Source organism: Leptonychotes weddellii, chromosome 16 (assembly GCF_054177405.1).
Source record: "Leptonychotes weddellii isolate Sample4059 chromosome 16, ASM5417740v2, whole genome shotgun sequence".
Taxonomy (NCBI): domain Eukaryota; kingdom Metazoa; phylum Chordata; class Mammalia; order Carnivora; family Phocidae; genus Leptonychotes; species Leptonychotes weddellii.
The window spans coordinates 24,234,241-24,255,027 of NC_138384.1; the positions used below are offsets into that span (position 1 = coordinate 24,234,241).

General features: G+C 54.1%; 2 protein-coding genes across 2 annotated transcripts in view; one reads left to right on the forward strand and one right to left on the reverse strand.

Annotated features, from left to right (window-relative positions):
• Positions 1-2,680: 2,680 nt before the first annotated feature.
• Positions 2,681-7,771, reverse strand: SPMIP8 (sperm microtubule inner protein 8). Its single transcript, XM_081806523.1, has 5 exons — positions 7,428-7,771; positions 3,897-3,958; positions 3,455-3,629; positions 2,971-3,032; positions 2,681-2,836 (listed from the first exon to the last, which is right to left on the reverse strand). Exons 1-5 carry the CDS (start codon positions 7,648-7,650, stop codon positions 2,681-2,683), a joined length of 678 nt encoding a protein of 225 aa, XP_081662649.1. The 5' UTR covers positions 7,651-7,771.
• The window catches only part of CNGB1 (cyclic nucleotide gated channel subunit beta 1), a 73,057-nt gene continuing 55,771 nt past the window's right edge, over positions 3,502-20,787 (forward strand). The window contains exons 1-12 of the mRNA XM_081806522.1: positions 3,502-3,642; positions 4,341-4,409; positions 13,459-13,634; positions 15,613-15,670; positions 15,964-16,036; positions 16,844-16,964; positions 17,054-17,096; positions 17,295-17,331; positions 18,938-19,013; positions 19,300-19,339; positions 19,729-19,888; positions 20,680-20,755. Coding sequence (XP_081662648.1) covers positions 13,467-13,634; positions 15,613-15,670; positions 15,964-16,036; positions 16,844-16,964; positions 17,054-17,096; positions 17,295-17,331; positions 18,938-19,013; positions 19,300-19,339; positions 19,729-19,888; positions 20,680-20,755 — 852 coding nt within the window. The 5' untranslated portion in view covers positions 3,502-3,642; positions 4,341-4,409; positions 13,459-13,466. The remainder of the gene's footprint in view (positions 3,643-4,340; positions 4,410-13,458; positions 13,635-15,612; positions 15,671-15,963; positions 16,037-16,843; positions 16,965-17,053; positions 17,097-17,294; positions 17,332-18,937; positions 19,014-19,299; positions 19,340-19,728; positions 19,889-20,679; positions 20,756-20,787) is intronic.

Below are 20,787 nucleotides of genomic sequence, written 5' to 3' on the forward strand. Positions count from 1 at the left end.
TGTGTTCTGAATAGTGTAACATAGAGTCCAGAAATAAGAGCCTGGTATTATTCTTTAAATTCCTTCCACCTGAGACCTAGCTTGTGTGCAGTAGGTGCTCAGTAATTATTAGTGGAAGGGGATGGGGAGGGTGTAGTCAGGGTTTCCTAACCTTTCTGGGCACTGACTCTCCTGAGAATCAGATGAAAACAAGGGGTCTCTCCATGGGAAAATGTATATGTGGGGGCACATACAGTTTTGCTCATGATTTCAGAAGTTTCAAGGATCCCTGAGGCTCCAGACCCTAGCCGTAGGGCTCTTGTTCAGATAGTCTTAGAGCTTGGTGGCTATTTATCCTGGTTGGGATCTGTCCTTGCAGACTGCCCACAAGTGGGATGCGGGTGGGCTATCTGGAAGGGAGCTGTGCATTGATCCTGGCTCTCCCTAACCATGCCAGAGACACTCTTCCTTAGCCCTTTGAGTGCGGTTATTCCGGACCTGGCCCACGAGAGCCCATGGCTATCCCCAGGACATCATGCTTTCCTTTCTGTAGTTTGGTGGACAGATGTGAGGGCTAGTCCTGAAGCTACGTGGAGGGAGTAGGTGATTCTTGCTCCACGCCCAGAGGCTGCCTTGAGCCCACCAGAGCCTGCCAGACCCAGGGAAGCCCCCAGAGTATACTGGTATGGTAAAATCTTCTGAGAGAGGTATCTAAAATTCCTTTTGAACCTCCTCTTTTCTTTTTAGGGCCCAAGTTCAAAGTCTGAGGTGGAGGGGGCCCGGTTGTGGGGCTGCAAGCAGGGGACAGGGGCACAGGGAAAACCCAGTTCCCAGGCTAACTCTACACCTCACCCCTGGCTGAGCCTTGGGGTTTAGACCCTGACTCTTTACCTGGGGTCACGAAACATCTTTCTCCAGCCCCCCACCAGTCCTCCAGGAGTTGGCAGGGGGCAGGTAAAGGTAAGACAGCGTCCTGAGGTACTGACCTCTCTCCCAATCCCTGCAACACACACACACACACACACACACACAGACCTGGTTTATTATTACTAGATTTATTTCCAGTCAGGCTGACCTCGTAGGGAAATGAGTGGTGCCACCACACACCCCCTGTCCTGCTGGAGAACCTGAGGTGCCAGAGTCCAGCAGCCTGAGGGTCGGCTTCCTTTTCACAGATTAATGCCAGGGGGTCAGATAGTTGACACGACTGTGGAGAGAAATAGGGTTGAGGCAGGGGCTTCCAGGGTGTCCTGGGGAAAATCAAGCTGTCCTTCTGTAGGCCTGCCCCCCAAACCCAACTTCCTGTCCTCAAAGCTCTGAAAACACAGCTTCCATCCTATCTCTCTATGGCTCAAGAGCCTTCAGTGGCTCCCTATTTCCTTTCAATTATATATTTTCAGAGACTCTGCTTGACTTTCAATCACCCCCTTCCAGTTTGCCTCATCTTTGTTTCTCATTGATCCCCAGTCCTGCCGTGCTTTACTCATTTTTCAAACATTTAGTGCACTTACCCTGGCAGGCATTATATAATAGTATATAATAGTAAAAATATCAGAAAGCGTTCCCCTGTGTGTGGACAGGGTGGGTGAGAGAAGGCAAACTTTCCATCAGTAATTATAACGCAATAGTCTATGTGCTATCAGATAGGGATGCATCTGTGGTGACCAACCCGAGGGGGTTTGAGCTGGAGGGGAGAGGCTTCAAGGGAGCCTCAGGGAAGACCAAGGAGGATAGGACATCTAGGCTGGGCTTTCAAGAGTGAGGAGGAATTTTCCAGGCAGAGAAGGAAGGATCACCTAGGCCCTGAAACAGCACCAGCAAAAGTGTGGCGTGCTTGGTTGTGCTGGTGCTTTGGGGGACACCCAGGAGTGTGGTACTGCTGCGGTGGAGGAAAGGGGGCCTGGTAGTTGGGAGAGGGCTGAAAGATGAAGATGCTTGAATACCTTACACCTTCCTGCTGGAAACAGGAGCCTCAGCCCTTCCCACCTCTCCGGATCCTGGAAGGCACACTCTTGGTTCTTTCCATCAGCCCTTGCTCTCCTCCCTGGTAAGCCCCCCTCCTTTTGGCCTAGTCTGAGCCAAATCGGGTGGGACATGCACTCTGCTCCCCCCATCTCCCAGTAGGCTGTGCTTTCTCCTGGCGCGGATCTCTCCGGAGGGAAGCAAATCGGGCCCCGATATCACCCGGAGGGTACCAAAACCTTGGCTCGAGGCGGGGTGGAGAGGGGTCTGAGAGTCGCCTGAGCCCAGAGGCGGCCAGGACACAGCCCCATGGAGGAGTGGCCGGTTGTGGAGCGGGAGGGGGTCATTCGCCTACCTGTAGATTGAGCCGAAGTGTCGGAAGGCGTTCCTGCCAAAAAGGGAGGAGGAAGGTGAGCCCGAGGTGGGGAAGGGTGACCCTCTCGGGGAACCTCACTCCCATCTCGGGAGGCGCTATCCCACCAGAAGGATTACATTCCACCCTGGTTCCACCTAATGCCTTCACTCCGAAAGGTGGGGTTGCCAGGGACTGGAGGACAGGATGCTCCGTTTGATTAAACATCTGTTCAGTTTGGAACTGCAATTTCCTTGTGGTGTATTGGAACCCAGCAGTTTTCCCGGGTCTCACACTTTCAAGAGTCACTAAAGGTGCTCGGAGGAAAGCGGCCAAGACCCCATCCTCCCTCCTCCAGGTATGGGGTCCTGGGGCCTGTGGCGTCACTTACAAGGAGTCGAAAGGCAGGGGCTTCTGTCCGTAGCGGTCCAGGCTGGGGTTCTGGTTGAGACAGTACTGGCGCGGGCCAGAGGAATGGGGAATCCGTGAGCCGAGGGGGGGGACACTAACACCCCCCCCCCCCCCCCGGCCCGCCACAGCGCTCTCTGCCAGAGATCTTGGCCCTGGGGACCGGGAAACCCTGCTCTGGGTGACCTCTCCCCACCCCGCCCCCGTGTTAGCTTCTCCTCCCCGACCCTCTGGTCCCCAGGGACAGGTCAGCGCGCAGCCCTCCTTACTCGCCAATTCTGGGTCACCTCCGGCTTCAAGTACCGCACCGCGTAGCCACTGAAACTCTCGACTGCGGAGAGACCGCCCTTCTCCAGCCCCCAGCCCGCCCCGAACAAGCCCCGCCCCCTCCCTTACCTGAGCCCCGCCCCTGGACCGAACCACGCCCACACCCGTTGGGTGAGCCCGTCCCCCGGCCCGGCCAGGACAAGCCCCGCTTCTAGACCCTGCTCCGCCCGTCCCAGAACCCGCCCCGCGCTCAGCCTCCGCCCAATGGCTCCCTCCGGCCGGGACCTGGCCCCTGCCCCCTCCCCAAGACGAGCCCCACGTCTTTGTCCCTCAGCCTGTCTCGGTCCTGCCCGCTCTAAGTGCCCCAGCTGCTCCTCGGTTTCCCCGCCGTCCTTGTCGCAGCCCCCCCCCCCGATGCCCCTCGCCCGCAGGTGGCGCTCCGGGTCTCTCCCGCCCTAGGGCATCCTCCGGGCCCAGTAGACTGACCCCTCTTGCTCGGGCAGGGCAGCTTGAACTCGCCGGGGGAAGACACGAAGCGGGACCAGTCCTCAATGGCGCGTGTGAAGCAGGGCCAGTCGACCCGGTTGATGCCCGGCACGATGGGTACCAGCTTTCCCTCGCGGCACCTGTTGCGGAGTCTCTGGCCCGTCGCCGTGACGTCCTGCCAGGGTGATGTGAGTCAGGGCGTAGTGGTAGGTGCAGAAGCCTGGGGGGCCGACCCAGACCAGCCCGTAGCCTGGGCCTGACAACTTGGCCCTCCCGACCCAGGCGCTTGGCGGAGAGCCTGAAGCCCCCTAAATGAGATAGGAAGGGGGCAGGGGCCCAAGCAGGCAGCTGAAGAACCCGAGGTACTTGGGGCTGGGAGCAGGCAGGACCTTCACACCCTCTCCCCTGAGCAAACCCGGGGCCAGGAGCAAAGGACACTCACCAAGCACTGCAGGGGTTTGTTGGGGACACCCAAAAGTGTGAAGTGGGCGTTGTCAAAGTCATCTGAAGAAGAGAGGGAGAAGAGGTGTCTCCTCCACCAGCCATCATAGGCCCCCTCAGGAGCCCTTTCTCCAAAAGTTCCTGGAAATATTTGACAACTTAAAAAAAACCCAAGATAGAATAGATTTTTACTTTTACAACAGGATAAACTCCAAGTAGATCAAAGATTTCAATGTAAAAAACACAAAACCATAAAAACCCTAGAGGAAAACATGTAAATTCCCTTATAACCTTAGGGTGGGGAAGGCCATATCAATTCATTCACAATCTGATAGCTATAAAGGGAAGACTGATGACTTTGACTACAAAAAGCAAACTTCTGCTTGGCAAAACTGACAGGAGTCAAAGGGCAAATGGGAAAAAAATATTTCCACTTATTTTACAGATGAGGTGCAATTTCCCTGAAGAGTTCCTAGAAATCAAGACAAGAAGAATGAGCCAGCCGTATGCATAGGTAATTCACACACAAACACAAGGAATGCTGGTGGTCCCTAAAACATATGAAAAGACACTCAGCCTCATTCACAATAAGATGAATGCATCTTCAAACTACATTAAGATGCCAATATTTGCCTATCAGATTGGAAACAATCCAAAAGTTAGTGCAGTTATTGGAAACAGGGCCACTGCTGTAATATGGCTGGTATTAATTGGTTCCAGCCTATGGAAAGCAATTGGCATTAACTATCAGAAGTATAAATACACATACCTTCGGAACCTCTGGTCCTACTTCTGGGAATTTATCCCACATTACAGGTGTACAACTGGGAAATGATGTGGGTAAAAGATCTGCCCATTTCAGCATTGCTGGGAGCAGAGAATGATGGAGCAGCTCAAGTGTCTGTCATTAAAGGACTGGTTAAATACACTGTGATATGTCCTCACTAGGCAGCTACTTAAAATAAATAGACGCAGTTCTCCATACGAAACCTCCAAGGTGTCCAAGAGTATATGCTGTATGCTCCCTTTTGCTTTAACACCTAAAACTGAGGCAATTGGAGGCAGAGAAGAAGATACATTCAGGTCACCACCTTAACCAAGTCATCAAACCTCACATCACGAACAGCAGGATAATGACATTACGTGTCTCCCACTGAAGCATTAGGGCAAACATGGCATCCATCCCCTGTGCAAGATTCTGGCCACCAATGTTTTATCTGGCTAACCAAGCCTCTACACCTGGTTTCTAGTTTACAGAAAACAATCAAGGTAAACATTTTAAGGAAATACTCAGATTCACAATGTAGGACTATCTACAACATAAGTATTTTGAACTCTAAAAAGCCGATATTAAAATTGGAAATTTTCCAATTGGAAAATGGAAAGTGGGTGGACTATTTCAGACTAAAACAAGATACATAGCAACCAGTTACAATGTGCAGTCCTAGATTGCAGCCTGGTTCTGGAAGGATTTTAAAACTCTGAGACATCTTTAGGGGTCATTTGGGACATTTCAATATAGACTGAAGAGTAGGTGTTATGGAATTATTGTTAACTTTCCTAGATGTGATCATATAGTATTGTGTCATATAGGAGGTTGTTGTCACTGGGAACTGTTTGCTGAAGTGTGTGTGAGAGAGTGTGAGTGTCTGTGTGTGTGTTAGAGAGAGAATAATCAAATATGGTAATGGATTAACTGAAGCAGGTAGAAGGCACTGGGTGTCCATAGTATTATCCTTTCAACTTTTCTCTATGTTTGAATATCTTCATAACAAAAAGTTGGGGAGCAAAAGAATTTATGTTTATATTTGCATTAGTAAACAGTGGAAGGATACATTGGAAACTGGCAGGTTACCTGTAAGTCAGTAGAAGTGGGGGATGGCAGAGGGAGATGTTAAGATCTACATTGTTACAGCATTTGAATTTTGAACCTGTGACTCTATTACTTTTATTAAAGGCATAAGCTTGCAATAAAAATACATATCTAAATCAAGAGCTGTCCCTAAAAACCTAGATTCCTGGCTTCCAAGAGAACCCAGGAAATTGGGAGAAACATGCTGAGCCTGCCCACGCAGCAGTTAGCCGGAGCCCCATGGCGGCTGCCCCTTAGAGGGCCAGGTGTGGGGGCCTCCCTCCTCACTGCTTCCCCACCCACCTCCGGCATTTCCCATCTAGGCCCTACAGGGCTCTGCATGGGGCCTCTGGAAATTTCCATGCAGTCTCTGACACCTTCGTCCCACTTGTCACCTGAGCTGGAAACTGGGTATCATTCCAGACTTCCCACTCTTGCCCCTCACCACACTGGTACCAAATCCTGTTACTTCATCTCCTAAATACCTTCCCAAACCCTCTCCAGTGGCTGAAACACTGTTACTCCTTCCTGAAGACTGTGGTCCCTCCCAGTGTCATACCCCCCCCCAGCCCCCATCCACCTCTGGTCCCTCTGAGCCATCCTCCACCCCCTTCCCACCCCCAGAATGCTCAGACCTCTTTTCTGCTTCAAGTCTTCAGAGGGTCCCCTTTGCCTCCAAAGCTCCCTGAGCTTAGTAACAGTGCCCTGGTCCCCAGCCCCAGCTCCTGCTGCTGCCCCAACCTTGTCCTTCAGCCCAACCAAACCCCTCAAGTTCCCCCAACACCTGGGGCAGTTTTTCCCCTCCAGGGCCCTGCACATGCTATCTTCTCTGTTTCCCTCCCTCTGGGGCAGCATCAGGCACAAAGCAAGTGCTTAATACATGTGCTGAAATGAACGTGTATTCATTCATTCATTCATTCATTCATTCACAGGCACCCCCATCTCCACACCCAAGCTTCTCAATCGATGAAGAGCTATTCCTTGGGTGCATGTGGCCTTTTCACCCCAAAGACTCTCCTGTCCACCTCTCATTCATGGGGAGTGTGAGGAGGGTCTTCCTCTTCCTTTTCCACGTGGAGAGCAGATTGGGCAGAAGCTGTCACTGTCGCTTTATGATCACTCCTACTACGTGACTTCTGCACACTTCTCTCTCTGTTAGTAACCACCGTTATGTTATTGTTGGGCACGTGCTCTGTGCTAGGCACAACTTTAAGTGCTTCTCTTAGCTTGTTATTTATTTATTTATTTAAATCCAATTAATTAACATAGAGTGTATTATTAGTCTCAGAGGTGGAGTTCAGTGATTCGTGGGTTGTATGTAACACCCAGTGCTCATCACATCAGGTGCCCTCCTCAGTGCCCCTCACCCAGGTCCCCCACCCCCCACCTCCCTCCCCTCCAGCAACCCTCAGTTTGTTTCCTGTGATTAAGAGTCTCCTATGGTTTGTCTCGCTCTCTGATTTCGCCTTGTTTTATTTTTCCCTCCCTTCCCCTATTCTCCCAGCTCGTTTTAATCTCAGCATAATAGGAGGCAGGCCCTGTTACCCCATTTTCCTGATAAGTGGAGGCTTCCTTATCAGGAAACCCCCAACCCTGCCCCCCTCCTGGCTTTTCTCCCCCCCACCCCCGCCCCGCAGGGCCCGAGGGGCCCGGTGGCCCGCGGCAGCCCGGTGGCCGGACCTCTGCGGCAGTAGGTGGTGGACCGGCAGTGCTCGTCGGAAAGGCAGGCCCTGACCGAGTCCATGTCCATGCGGCGCAGGCTGGGCAGGGCCGGGTGGTAGAGCTGCTGCTTCACGCCCGCCAGCTGGTTGCGTGGCGGCCCCAGTGGCAGCAGGATGGCGGGGGACGCGAATGCGTGCGTGGAGCAGTCGTCCCGGGGCACCAGGTCAATGATGTGGGTCATGGCTGGGGGAGCAGAGACACCCCGACCCAACACCCTTTTATGGGGTGACACAACCTTGGCCGGGGCCGATTTCTCTATTCATCCAACACTGCTACCCAGAGCTGGGGGCATCTCCTGCGGAGTCAGGGACATTCAGACTCACCCCCGCGCGCGTGCTCAGGGCTCTGACAGGTCAGGAGAGGGTGTGTGTGGCTCAGAATGGTCTAAAAGCGGCCGCATGGGAGTCTGTTCTTAAACCGGGATTGGGAAGCAGCCGCCGCAGATGGGTTCAGGAATGAGCTCCGTTTGCCTCTGGGTAGCTAATTATGGACTTCTGGCCTTAGCTAAAGTATCTGGCATTTACTCAAAATTCTACAGGGAGACACAGGCAAGTTTTAAAGAAGGGGCGAGGCATGAGAGATATGAACTAGAACAGCATTGCTGGTTGCTCGGTGCCTCCCTTTAAAGAGTGGCTATTCCCATGGCTTGTCGGTCATTGAAACTTTAGGGAGAATTTGTTGAGTCTGCTTGCTTTCCGTGTGACCCCGTTAGACGTGCGAGGCGGAGGTGAGTGGGAGGTGAGTGGGAGGTGCGCAGGAGGAGCGAGGACCTTGGACCCTGGAGGAGCAGGGAGAGGCTAAGGGGACTGGCCCTAGGGAAGCTGTCTCAGGCTGTGGGCCTTCCCAGGGAGGACGGGGACGTGGGGCAGGGGGAAGAGGGGAGAAAGGACTCCTTGCTCCTTACCCTTCCCCGCCCCCCCCCCCCCCGACAGCGGCTACCTGGTCTGCAGGTACACAGGCCTGTGAGGGTTTCCTGCTCTTCTGACGGCTCAGTGGGGAGAAGAGGCAGGGAGATGGACTGACCCCAGTGCCTTATACAGTAGGAGAATAAAGGAACATTCTGCAAAGAGACAACGCCCATTGCCGCCTGATTGTGAGGGCGCCCACTCCTCGGCAACCCTGGCAACTGTCGGTTCTGAGGAGAGGAGCCAGCTACCTGGGGTGTTGCGCACTGGCTCCCACTTTTGGCTTTCCTGAAGGTTGCTGTCTCCCGGGCGTTAGCATAAGCCACCCTGGAGGTGGCCATGCCACGGCAAGCCAGGGCATGCTGTGTGATCCTGGGCTAGTCGCTGTCTCTCTCTGGGCCTCAAGGCTCTATGTTAGGCAAGACCCTAGGCCCTGCCATGTAGGGAGACCGTGAGCCGTCCTGCAGACTTAAGAGAAGAGGGCACTACCCTGCCTCCCAGACCTTGGGTCTCCAAGGGTGGCGATCAGCAGTTGGCTAGTATCCAGGGCCAGCATAAAGGGATCAGGGAGAGTGGTGGCCTCAGCAGGCTAGGGATTAGCAGGTGATATTCTAGCCCTGGCCCCCTGCAGGCCTGCAGCCTCCCTCCCTCCCTCCCAGGAAAGAGAGGTCATGAGTGCCTAAGCCCAGCACCCGAAAGCCCTGGGGCCTGCCCACCACCCTGGTCACAACCACTGGCATTGGGCCCCACAGGTGAGGCGACCTGGGGAGAGTCTAACTTCTATGTCTGTACCGGCATATGCTTCGCAGTCACCTGCCCAGGTGCTGAGACTGCTGGGTCCTGGGAGACCTCCTGGGAGGCGAATGCAGGATCTGGCTCCCTCGCTGTTCCACCTCCAGGGCTCCAGACAGCCCCCCCAGACAGCACCCCTGAGCCCCACCCCTTAGAGAAAACTCTCCCAGAGTTGCCTCTACGCACCACCCCACCCCCGATTTGTTTTTAAGTCTTTTAAAGTTATAAAATACAACAAAATACAGCAAGTGCATAAATATACAATGTAACTAATAATTTCTAAGGCGAGAGCCCACGTTCTCTTATTCAGGCCAAGACAAGAGGTACTACTTTGCAAAACAGATTAGCAGTTTCTTAAAACACAGCACATAAAATTATCACAGAACGCAGCAATTTTATCCCTAGGAATCTTCCCAAGCATACTGAAAATATATATGTCCACACAAAAGCTGGCGCACAAATCTTCACAGCAGCATGATTTCAAATAGCCGATAGGTGGGAACAACCCAAGTGTCCACTGACTAGTGAGTAGATTCATAGATTGTGGTATATCCTCCCCCATGGAATACTCAGGAATTTAAAGGAAACGAAGTCCTGATACATGGCTCCATGTGGGTGATCCTCAAAAACATTATGCTAAATGAAAGAAATCAGACACAAAAACACTCCACATGTTGTATGATCCATTATAGAAAATGTCCAGAAAAGGCCCCTTTGGGGGGCCGGAGAGCATACCGGTGGTTGTCCGGAGCTATGGCTGAGGATGGGAGTGATTCCCACCAAGCACGAAGGGTCTCATCGGGGCGATGGCAATGGTCTAAAACTGGGTGGTGCAAATTGCCTAGCTCAGTCACTTTATTAAAAATGGGTGAATTTTATGGCGTAGAAATTATACCTTGTAAGGTGTCTTTAAAAATTGATGCCAGCTAAAGAAAGCAAGAAACAGGGAGGGCTCTGCCAGCCCCTAGAAGCTTTCACATACCCCTTCCCCAGCTCAACCCCCTGCAGAGGTAACCGCTCTCTGGCTATAAAACATCACCACTGATTTGCCTGGTCGTTTTACTACGTACGTTTGCAGCCAGAGACAAGACAGGCTAGTTTTGCCCCTTGTGAGCTTTGTCTATATGGCTCATCAGGGTCTTTTGAGTCTGGCTTCTTTCTCTCCATATATAAGCACATGAGGGTCATCCCAACTGGTGTATGGCCAAAGTTTGTTCATTTTCCTTGCCCTAGAACCCCTTCCTCTTCCCCCAGGCACATCTGACTTTGCCCACTCCCCAGGGGCTCTGCTACCTCCAGGCTGCTCAGCCCAGGGAGGGGGGCATAAGCCAAGTCTCACTCATGCAGGGCCCCATGTGATCACTCCCCCGCCAGCACCTCACTCCCCTCACACAGGGACATGAAGCTGTTATTCTCCCACCGGCCACTCTGTGGCTTGGCCAAGGTGTGTGGTACCCTGGGTCCCATGGCAACTCATGCTGCTCCAACCAGGGCCAAGTGGGGCTCCTTCCCTGGGACCTCGATCCCTGCTGGCCCCTGGACGGCCCAGGTTGCCCCTGGCTGCCTGGCCATGGAGCTCCTGTCTTCCATCGTCACCTCCCCACCCCTGTTGGGCACCTTCTAATCCCTTGCACACGGCCCGCTGCTGCCAGCTAATCCCCCCTTGTGTCTGAGAGACCAGCAGCCAGGGGCGGGGAGAAGGTGATTCCTGCCTGGTGGTCAGCATCTGAGCAGGTAAGTCAGGATGACGTGGTGGCTCGGTGGGACCTCTGGTGGGACCCCCATGCTCTCCTTCTAGCAAGGAAGGAGCCCTGGAGCCTCCCTCTCCGCCTGGGGGGCTCCAACCCCAGTGAATCCTCAAGGCAGCTTGTGACACGCAGATTCCAGGTCCCGCAGAGGGTTGAGAGGAGCCTAGAAATCTGTTTTCACCAGCTGCCCAGAAGATTCTGAAAGGCTGGTGGTCCCAGCACCATAGTGACCCTAGGCTCTCAGCTCCCCCTGCTTGTCTTTGCCTCCCTTATCAATGTGGAATCAGCAGGGATGTGCAAATATATCCATGTGGGAGGAAATGATTGGGTCTGGGGGAAGAAGAAAAATTGGGAATGGGGAAGGCTTCCCTGGTCATTTCCAGAAGGTTCAGAACACAAACCAGAAGTGCTGCCCACTGGGAAAGGGTCTGCAGGACTGGCCCGCAGAAGCCAACCTTGAGCACATGTGAATACCATGGGGAGAGATGAGGGACATCTGGAGGTCAGCAGACCTGAGTGTGACTCAGCTTGGCCACTTACCAGCTGTGTGGCGTTGGGCAAGTCTACTGATCTCTCTGTGCCTCTGTTTCCTTAGCTGTAAAGTGGTAGTGCTAATCTTCCTGAGGCTGGTGGCCGGTGGGGAGAATGAGGATGAGTGTGATCTGGGGTGGAGGACACTTAGCTCTGTTTGGGCTCATGGGGCTGCCTGGGGCTGGCCGCGTCGGTAGACTGCCTTCCTAAACATATGATCTTGTGCTCTCCCAACCTTGGCAATCACTGTGTTTCTGCCCCCACCCAACAGGGAATGGAAGACCCAAGGGGTTCACGTCTGGCTCAGGTTCACCTTTTTGGACGCTGAGTCAGGGATCTGATTTCCCACCCAGAGCTCTGCCCCTCACCACGGCCTCTCCCAGGAGAGCTGGGCGGCTGAGGCCTGAGCAGGGACAGAAGTCAGGGCTGTGATAGAAGGACAGGCAGCATGGCTGGGGGCTGTGGGGAGCTGGGCACTGGGGCAGGGATCCTGGGCCTTCTGCCTATCCTTTTCAGCGTGGGGCCAGGGTCCCTGGCAGAGGAGGGACAGAGAGGCCCTCTGTCATGTTGGGCATCACCTCAGAAGGACCCTTTCGAGGGGGAGAGTTTGCACATACTAACCTGTGTGGCGCCCGCTGGGCCGGGCCAGCCCGCAAGGATTTAGTCAGAAGGGCAGAGGCCCCTCATCCCCAGAAGGAAAATGATGCCAGAAACTGGACCCAAATAAGGTAGGACAATACCTCTTGAAAAGGGGATGTGACTGTCATCTTAAATGTTTTTAAATCATGAAAATAGGTTAATGTCTTTGTTAAAATATTTTCCATTCATATGCTATTCATAATGTATTTTTTAAAATTTATCTTGGGATCATGCTGAACATGATACATTCTACAATTGGTGTTTTTTGCTTGACACCAAATAATAGTCATAGCCAACATTTATTAAGCTTCCAGTGTGTGCCCGTCACGTTCGTATTGGTTTATTTTTTTTATTTTTTTTTTAAAGATTTTATTTATTTATTTGAGAGAGAGAGAATGAGAGAGAGCACATGAGAGGGGTTAGGGTCAGAGGGAGAAGCAGACTCCCTGCCGAGCAGGGAGCGTGTTGCGGGACTCGATCCAGGGACTCCAGGATCATGACCTGAGCCGAAGGCAGTCGCTTAATCAACTGAGCCACCCAGGCACCCTCGTATTGGTTTATTTTATCCTCACAATCCTCTCCACAAGATAGGTTCTGTAACATCCCCATTTTACAGACAAGCACACTGAGGCACAGAGAGTTTAATTGATTCGGTCATGACTGGCGTCCAGCGCATGTACATCTTCCCGGACTGGTTCAAATAGAGCCACTTTTTTTTATGGCTCCATAATATTCCATTATTGGATGTATTGTAATTTAATACATGTCTCTCTTACAGATGAACATTTAGGTATTTTCTAATAACCAGCGTCCTACTGATGAATATTTGGACACTTTTCATTTTTTGCTATAACACTGTGACGACTAGCCTCTTTATACACGTTTTTGGCTTGAGTATTTCTTTTCTCTTTTTTTTTTCTTTTCTTTTCTTTTTTTTTTTTAAAGATTTTATTTATTTATTTGAGAGAGAGAGAATGAGAGAGAGCAAGCACATGAGAGGGGGGAGGGTCAGAGGGAGAAGCAGACTCCCTGCCGAGCAGGGAGCCCAATGCGGGACTTGATCCCGGGACTCCAGGATCATGACCTGAGCCGAAGGCAGTCGCTTAACCGACTGAGCCACCCAGGCGCCCCTCTTTTCTTTTCTTTTTTCTTTTCTTTTCTTTTCTTTCCTTTTCTTTTCTTTCCTTTCCTTTCCTTTCTTTTCTTTTTTGCCTGAGTATTTCTATCAAGTGAATTCCTGGAGGTATAATTTGTAGAAATGTTTTGAAAGATGAATGAGAGAAAAGGGAAATGTGTGACCCACAAAAGTGGCCCCCCAGTGGTGGGATCAAATGTGGGTGCTCTGGGGAGGCCTAAGGACTCTGTCTCCTGCAGGTGTCAGGATGTTGAGCTGGGTCCAGAGGGTGCTGCCTCAGCCCCCAGGGACCCCTCAGAAGACCAAGATGGAGGAGGAGGAGGAGGGGGCAGAACCAGAGCCAGAGGTGGTACCAGAACCAGAGCCGGAGACTGAAACCGCCCCCAAGGAGGCTGAGCGAGGCGACGAATCCCTGGTAAGAGACTGAGGCTGAGGGAGGGCATGCGGGCCTAGCGGCTCAGGGGATTCTCGCTGTGGGTCAGCTGCCCCCCAGGGACTTTCCACGGGGGGGACTCCAGCTCATCCAAACTTGCCAGTTCTGCATCCCTTCCATTCAGGAGCCTGATGACAACTAATCCAGAAGCTCAATTACACAGATTTGATTTAGGTTCTAATTGATGCCAGGCCTGGGTGCTGTGCTGGGAGCATGATGATGAATAAGGCATCGCCCCCAGGGCTTAGCAGACAAGTACCGGCCAGGTCATTCTACCAGCAGACAGGGGTGATGAGGAAATGCAGGGACCTCCAACACTGGGCTCAGCTCTACCCTCCCGGGAGGGCCAAACAAGTGTATCAGACAGAACTATGGGAGCTCAGAGGAGGGAGAGAATCATCTTAAGTTTGGAGAGTGGAAGCTGGTGGGGGAGTGCCTCCCAGACACGGTGGGCTGGGCCCGGTGTTACTGGAGATGAAGCAGTGGGGCGTGCCTGGCAGAGGAAGGGCGAGTCCTGGGCAGCGAGGGCATGTTCAGGAAACAGTGACTACCCCAGTATGGGGTTTGTGTGCATAGTGTTCGCATGCACACACATGTGTGCACGTATGTGCATGCCCTGGGTCCTTAGTGGTATGTCTGCATGTGCATACGCAGTAGCAAACTGTGTGCATGCGAACACACACGGTTTGCGTGCATGTGTGTGCATGCACATACACATACATGTACATGCGTGTGCACACATGCATTGGTGTCTCTGTAGTTCCATGTACATGTGGGGCATGCTGTGTGTGTGTATGCAAATGTTTCTGAGTCTGTGAATGTATTCATGTGTTTGTGCGTGCACATGTTTGTGTATCTGTGCATGTAAGTGTGTATGGACACACTTGTATGTGTCTGCATGTTTGTGTATGTACATATTTTGGACATCCGTGCGTGTCTGCTCATCGGTGCATGTTCGCATGCAGAACTGCGTGTGCAGGCGTACATGCATATGTATGTTCGTCTATGTGTGTGCTCGTGTGTTGATGCACACATGAAAGGATGTGCTCGTGAATACGTGTGTGTCAGTGTGTGCGTACGTGTGCGTATGTCTATGTGAGGGAGCATATATATGCGCGTGTGTGTACACGCAGGCATCTGTATGTATATGCAAGTGTGTGTGTGCATATGCACACGTTTGTGTGTGTCTGATACTTGCAGGTATCTGCATGTGTACGTCTGCACGTGTGCACATGTCCGTATGAATACGTCTGCATGTGCCCGTGTGCACACGCACGTGTGGTGGGGTGTGCATGCACAAGCAAGTGTACACGCACATGTGTTTTGTGTCTTGCACGTACACATGCACGGGTGGGCATACACTGGTTTCTGTCTGTTTATGTGTGTACACACCATCTCCGGGTTACTGCACATGTGTGCGCGTGCGTGCACGCGTCTGTGCGTATGGGGAAATTTACGTGAGCTCGTACACGTCACGCTGAGCGTGCACGTACACACACGTGTGCGCACGTGGCAGGAGCGGCAGGTGCTGCGCTGAATGCCCTCCCAGCTGCTGGAGGGGGATGGAAGGTCTGGCCCAGAGGAGAGGGAGAGCTCTGGCGGGGGCTAGGTGTGGGGGGTCCTCTCACCTCCCTCTCCCCGTCAGTTTGCTCCAGTCTTCCTCCCTGTTCTCAGCCCACTGGAGTGGGGCAGTTTCCTGGGGGGTGTGATAGGCCCAGGGGCTACCTTGGTGGGGGGGTGCGGTGAGGGCCCGACCCTGGAGGAGGGATCCCTGGGGTCGTGAGGAAGGGAGCGTCCCAAGCCGAAGGTGAGCTGCCGGGATTTACAGGGACGGTTGTGAGAACAGAGCTGCTTGGTCCTGTGGGGTGAGGGGGTCCGTCACAGGTGGGTCAGGCGCTGCCCCTGCCTGAACCAGGCTGGGCTCACTGAGGGCTTACGTGGTCCTGCTTGAACCTTCCAGCTACCTGAAGAGCCGTTGGAGGGGAAGGAATTGGCTGCAGCTGACCCAGACCCTCAGGGTGAGTGCCGGAAGCCCAGGTTGGCGGGCAGGGTGCCGGGGAGGAGTGTGTTCCCCTCAGGACCTTGCCGCGTCCACAGGCTGGCGGGCCCATTTCACAGACAAGAAACCGAGGCTCAGAGAAGTTGAGGCCTGGGCTCCTGGGGAATTTTTAGCTGAGCTGAGCTGGAACCCTGGCCTTCTGACTCCCTTGGGGCTCTCCCCTTGCCCCTGCCTCTGCCTTGACTTTCCTAGCAGGGTAGAAATGGGCCACTCTGAGGTTCCAGATCTAAAGTAGGAGGGACTCTTTTCCAGAAATCGGGGAGGCTGTCCCTACTCTGCCTACATCCCTCCAGGCCCAGGTCACCGTGGTTCCCGAAGTGAACAGGTACTACACCACCCTCCCCTCTCCAGGGGCCAGCCCCCCTACCCCCAAAAACTAGGGAGCCACTTGGGGGTGGGGACTAGCCTTGCTCTCAGGTCGCTAGTCATTCACAGACAACTGCCCAGATGCCCAGAACATCCTGGGAACTGGCTGAAGGGAGCCTCATGCAATGGACAGGGATCTCCTCGGCCAAATGGACAATGGGACCAAGAGAAACAGCGAGTGGGGGCCAGAGTGTTCTCAGTGCTTGGGAGAAATGCAGATCCAGTGTGGCCAGAGCTTCCCATTTTCCTAACTGAGCCAGAAATCCAGACTTTTAGATGACATCTCAAAGTTGGCTCATTTTAGACCATTAGTGCTTATCCAAGTGAGCCTACCTGTGGGGGGCTAGCCTCAGGCAGTGAGTCTGTGACCCTCCCATTGAGGCTGCCCAGCCTCAGCCACAAGGAAACACCCCACAGGAAACCCTCAACCCTTCTGGAGCACAGGATGTGTGCCAAGTATAAGAGGGGACCCCTGGAGCCAGGCTCAGGGGGAAGCAGGATGCTTCCCTGGCTGCTTTATACCCAGCATCTGATGGGGGTGGGCTCAGGATAGCCCTGGACATACCTGGCCTCTCCAAGGGTCGGTGTTCCCCATTTTCCAGAGTTGAACACAAGACTCGGGGGGAAAGTGGCATATCTGAAGTCTCACAGTGGGGAGACAGATGTTTGGGATTCAAACCGATTTCTTTAGGACACTGGGGAGGGCCCCCTTGGACCAGGGAGGGGCTGGGGACCTTGCGGGTGAGTCTGTATCTCTGTCCCTCAGCAGTTCCAGCGGGTGGGTGCTGAGCTGGCTCAAGAAGGGCATGGAGAAGGTCATCCCACAGCCCGTCCCCAGCAGCGGGCCAGCCCAGAGCACTGCTGCCGGCTCGGAGGCCCCTGCTCAGGTACTTCCGGGGCCGGGAGCCGAGGTGGGCGGGGTGGGAGGCCATTGCATCTGGGCTCTCTGTCCCCATCTGCCCATCTGTCCTGGCAGGCAGGAGCACAGACGTCTGGGCAGTGCAGCGCTGGGGGCTCAGGTAAGGCCAGGAGGCAGGACCGCTTTTCGGGGATGGGACTGGGGGAGCTTGGGATGGGCCCTGCCCCTGCAGAGAGCCCACAGGCGGGGGACTCTCATCAGACTGGCCCCAGATTCCAGGCTGGGTTTGAGTGAGGCTGACCGGAGGAGGGGGTCCAGGCGGGCTTCTTGCTGCTGACCACCCTCCTCTCTCCTGCAGGTGGACTCGGGGAGGCCCCTGGGGCCCAGGACACCAGGTGAGTCCTCCTCCCTGAGCACTGGTTTGGGAACCATGTGTAGTGTGTGAGTTGGGGGGAGCAGTGTGCCCAGAGCTGAGGGTCTTGGGTTCAGAAGCAGGTTCCACTACCACCTCAGTGTGTGACATTGGACTTGCCTCTCATCTCTTCTGGACCTCCCTGTTCTCATCCATAAAATGGAGCCAAAGGGCCCTATGCGTCCCATGGTTTGTTGTGTTGATTTCTGGGAGATCCCAGAAGCAATAGCTTCGGACTTCTCAGACTTGACCAAGGTGGGCAGCTGCCTTGCCAGGGAGGGAAGCGAGCTGGGTGAGAGCTATGGCAAACAGGGGAGCCCACGTCCTTGTCCAGGAGGGTCCCTGCTCAGCTCCTGCTGCCTCTGCCTCAGAGGAGTTCAGGCCCAAAGTGGCCAATCCTCCAGTTTTTCAAGAGAAGCTAGAAATTTAGGTTTTTATGTAATCCTTGATTTTTAGCTGTTGCCAACTAATTGAAAAGTTTTCTGAACCCTGTGGACCCCCAAAATAAACCCGAAGCCTCCAGTTTGCAGTCTCTGCATTCATCTTTATTCACCCCATTCATTCCTGCCTTCCCTTATTCATTCGTTAGACTGTTGGGTTCTTGAGGGCAGAGGTTTTTGTCTCATCGCTGTTGAACCCCCGGCGCCCAGCACAGTGCCTGCCATAAGGAGAGGACTCAGCACGGAAGGGATGAATGAATGAATGTACTCTATTCATTCACTCATTGTTCTAGCTCACAGTCTATTTCTTTTTGTCCCCTGGAGGCAAATCCCCAGAGGATTTGCCAGCTTTCTTTTGGGCCAAACCTGGGGGGATGGGTTCCCCTGGGAACATGGAGCTTCCCTGAAGACGGAGGGGCTGCCTGGAGGCCAGATGGATCTGGGACCCATTTGCCCCAGGACCAGCTATGTAATTTGCGGGGCCCAGTGCAAAATTAAAAGGCAGGACTCCTTTAAAAAAATTAATAAGAGTTTGGGGTGCCTGGGTAGCAGAGTTGGTTGAGCATCCAACTCTTAGTTTTGGCTCAGGTCGTGATCTCAGGGTTGTAGGATCGAGCCCTGCGTCAGGCTCCACACTTAGAGGGGAGTTTGCTTGAGAGTCTCTCTCCTTCTGCCTCTGCCCCTCATGCTTATGCTCTCTCTCTCTCTCTCAAATAAATAAATAAATCTTTTTTAAAAATTTAAGTTTAAGATTGTGATAAGAGCATGAAACCCAAACTGGGCCCTTCTAAGTATCGGGCCCTGTGTGACTGCCCTGCTCCCAGACCCATGGAGCCAGACCCTGTCTGGGCCAGACATGGGGAGCCCCCCATGCTGCATTCACGTTCCCAGGCGGCCCCTATTCCTCACCTGCTGCCCAGGTGGCCAGGGCTGGGCCTGTAGTTCTGGCCTGGTCCAGCCATGGGTCAGAATTTGAGGCTGGCCGAAGTTTCCCCCCTTACCTGAGGCCCTTCCAGAGTATCCAATACAAGGTCTCCACTATGCACAATGGGCCCAGAGGTGAGGAAGGGCTGGTTGAAGCCTGGGACTCCAACAGACGTTCAGGTCAGTGTGACCAGGCTGTTCCACTGCCCGCTGGCCCCTTTGCAGGTCTGGGCCCTGGCTGCTCAGGTGGCTTGAGCAGAATCTGGAGAAAGTGCTGCCTCAGCCCCCAGAAACCTCCAAGGTAAGTCGAGGGAAAGGGGAAGCAGGCAGATGACCACCTGGGAGGCTTTCTGGGGCCCCAGGAAGGACCCAGCAGGCTATCCCCACCCCCTGGGACACATAGAGGGGCTATTATCCTCCCTGGAGGGTTCTTGATGGAGAGGAGTGACTGCAAAAAGTAAGGGGGTTCATAGGGACAGATGAAGCCCCCTGTCACCTGCCCCACCTGCCCTGGGCACAGCCGGCCAGGGGAGGGAATGCACAGGGCTCGCTTTGTTCCATGACCCCACTCCCTGTTTCTGCTCTAGGACTGGAGAGATGAGCCTACAGATGCTGCCTTGGGCCCAGGTACAGGGAGGGGAACTGGGAAGGGCTGCCCGGCATGGTCACAGGCTGGGCTGGGGGTGCAACTGGGGCCTGAGGGATCCTGGGGGAGGACCTCAGCCGTCACCCAGGCTCACTGGGAGTGGGCTGTTGTGGTGGGCCTTGGAACCCCTCCCCAGTCCAGGTTGGAAAGCCAGTGGTGTGGGACGGTCTTGTGAGGTCTTAGATAAGCGCCTTGAGCTTCCTGGGTCTCGATTCCATGTCTGTCTGATGAGAGGGGTTGTTGGAGTGGGCTCAAGGGGCTCCCTACTCAGTCATGTGTTGGTGCCTCGAATCTGGCCCCCAGTGCCCATGAGGGGTCGCATGGAGCCCTGCCTTGTCCTCTTTAGACTCTTGCTCTCCCCGCTGCGTAGAGCCCCCAGAACCCACCTTGGAAACAGAGACTGTGCTGCAGGCCCCGGAGAGCCCCTGCCTCCCCACGACTGGCCCCCCGGAAGCCAAGGAGGAGCTGACCTCAGAACCCCATCCCAGCTCCCAGGCTTCCTCCCTGCTGCCCCCCGGCGACCCCGCCAGGTGAGCTCCCCAAATGCTACACCTTTCCTGGGGAGCAGGATCAGTACTTTGCCCCAGCCCCACACCCAACACTTCACCAAGCTAGTTTTTTAAAAATTAAACATATGCCCCCAGGGGGAAATTTAAAGGGATTCCCAGTGGCCCTTCCCCGGGCAGCCCCATCAGCCACTGTCCCCCCACATGTTCTGTATGCACACACGAGCCGGGGAATCCATTTCTAGCCAAACACATGTATCAGACAACAGCAAGATCTCTATACTGCTCCGCAGCTTGTTTTTTTCACCAAAAAGTGTCTCTTAGAGGTGGTTCTATACACATGGGCCTGCTTCATTCTTTCAGCAGCTGCCGAGTGCCCCATGATGTGGCTGCACCAGCTTTTCCTTAGCCATTTGCTGGCCATTTAGGTTCGTTTCTACTCTTGCTATGCTCGGTGGCCTTGTGCAGTAAATCTGTGGGGGTAAATCTGAGGAACTGGAGTTGCTGAGCCAAAAGATGCTGCCTTAAAAATCAGGATACGTGTCCCCAAATGCTCCTGGCCTGGCAATGTGGGAGAGACCTGCATGCACCTCCAGGGTTGGGGGGCCGCTGAGCTACCTGCTGGGGTCTGAGCGGTACCCAGAGGTTGGCCTAGGGAGGCCAGGGAGGAGGGCAATGGTCTTTGGGGCTCGAGACCTGGGTTCTGGTCTGCCTTCCGGTGGGCTTGCTGTCTGCCGTGGGAGGGACCTGACTCTGGTCTCAGTTTCCCCACAAGCCCCGCTGCTTAGACATGGCCTGTTCTCTCCCACATGCAGGTTGATGGCTTGGCTCCTGCACAGGCTGGAGATGGCCTTGCCGCAGCCCGTGCTCCACGGGAAGGCTGGGGAGCAGGTCTGTGCTGGGCTGGGGGAGTGGGGCATTGG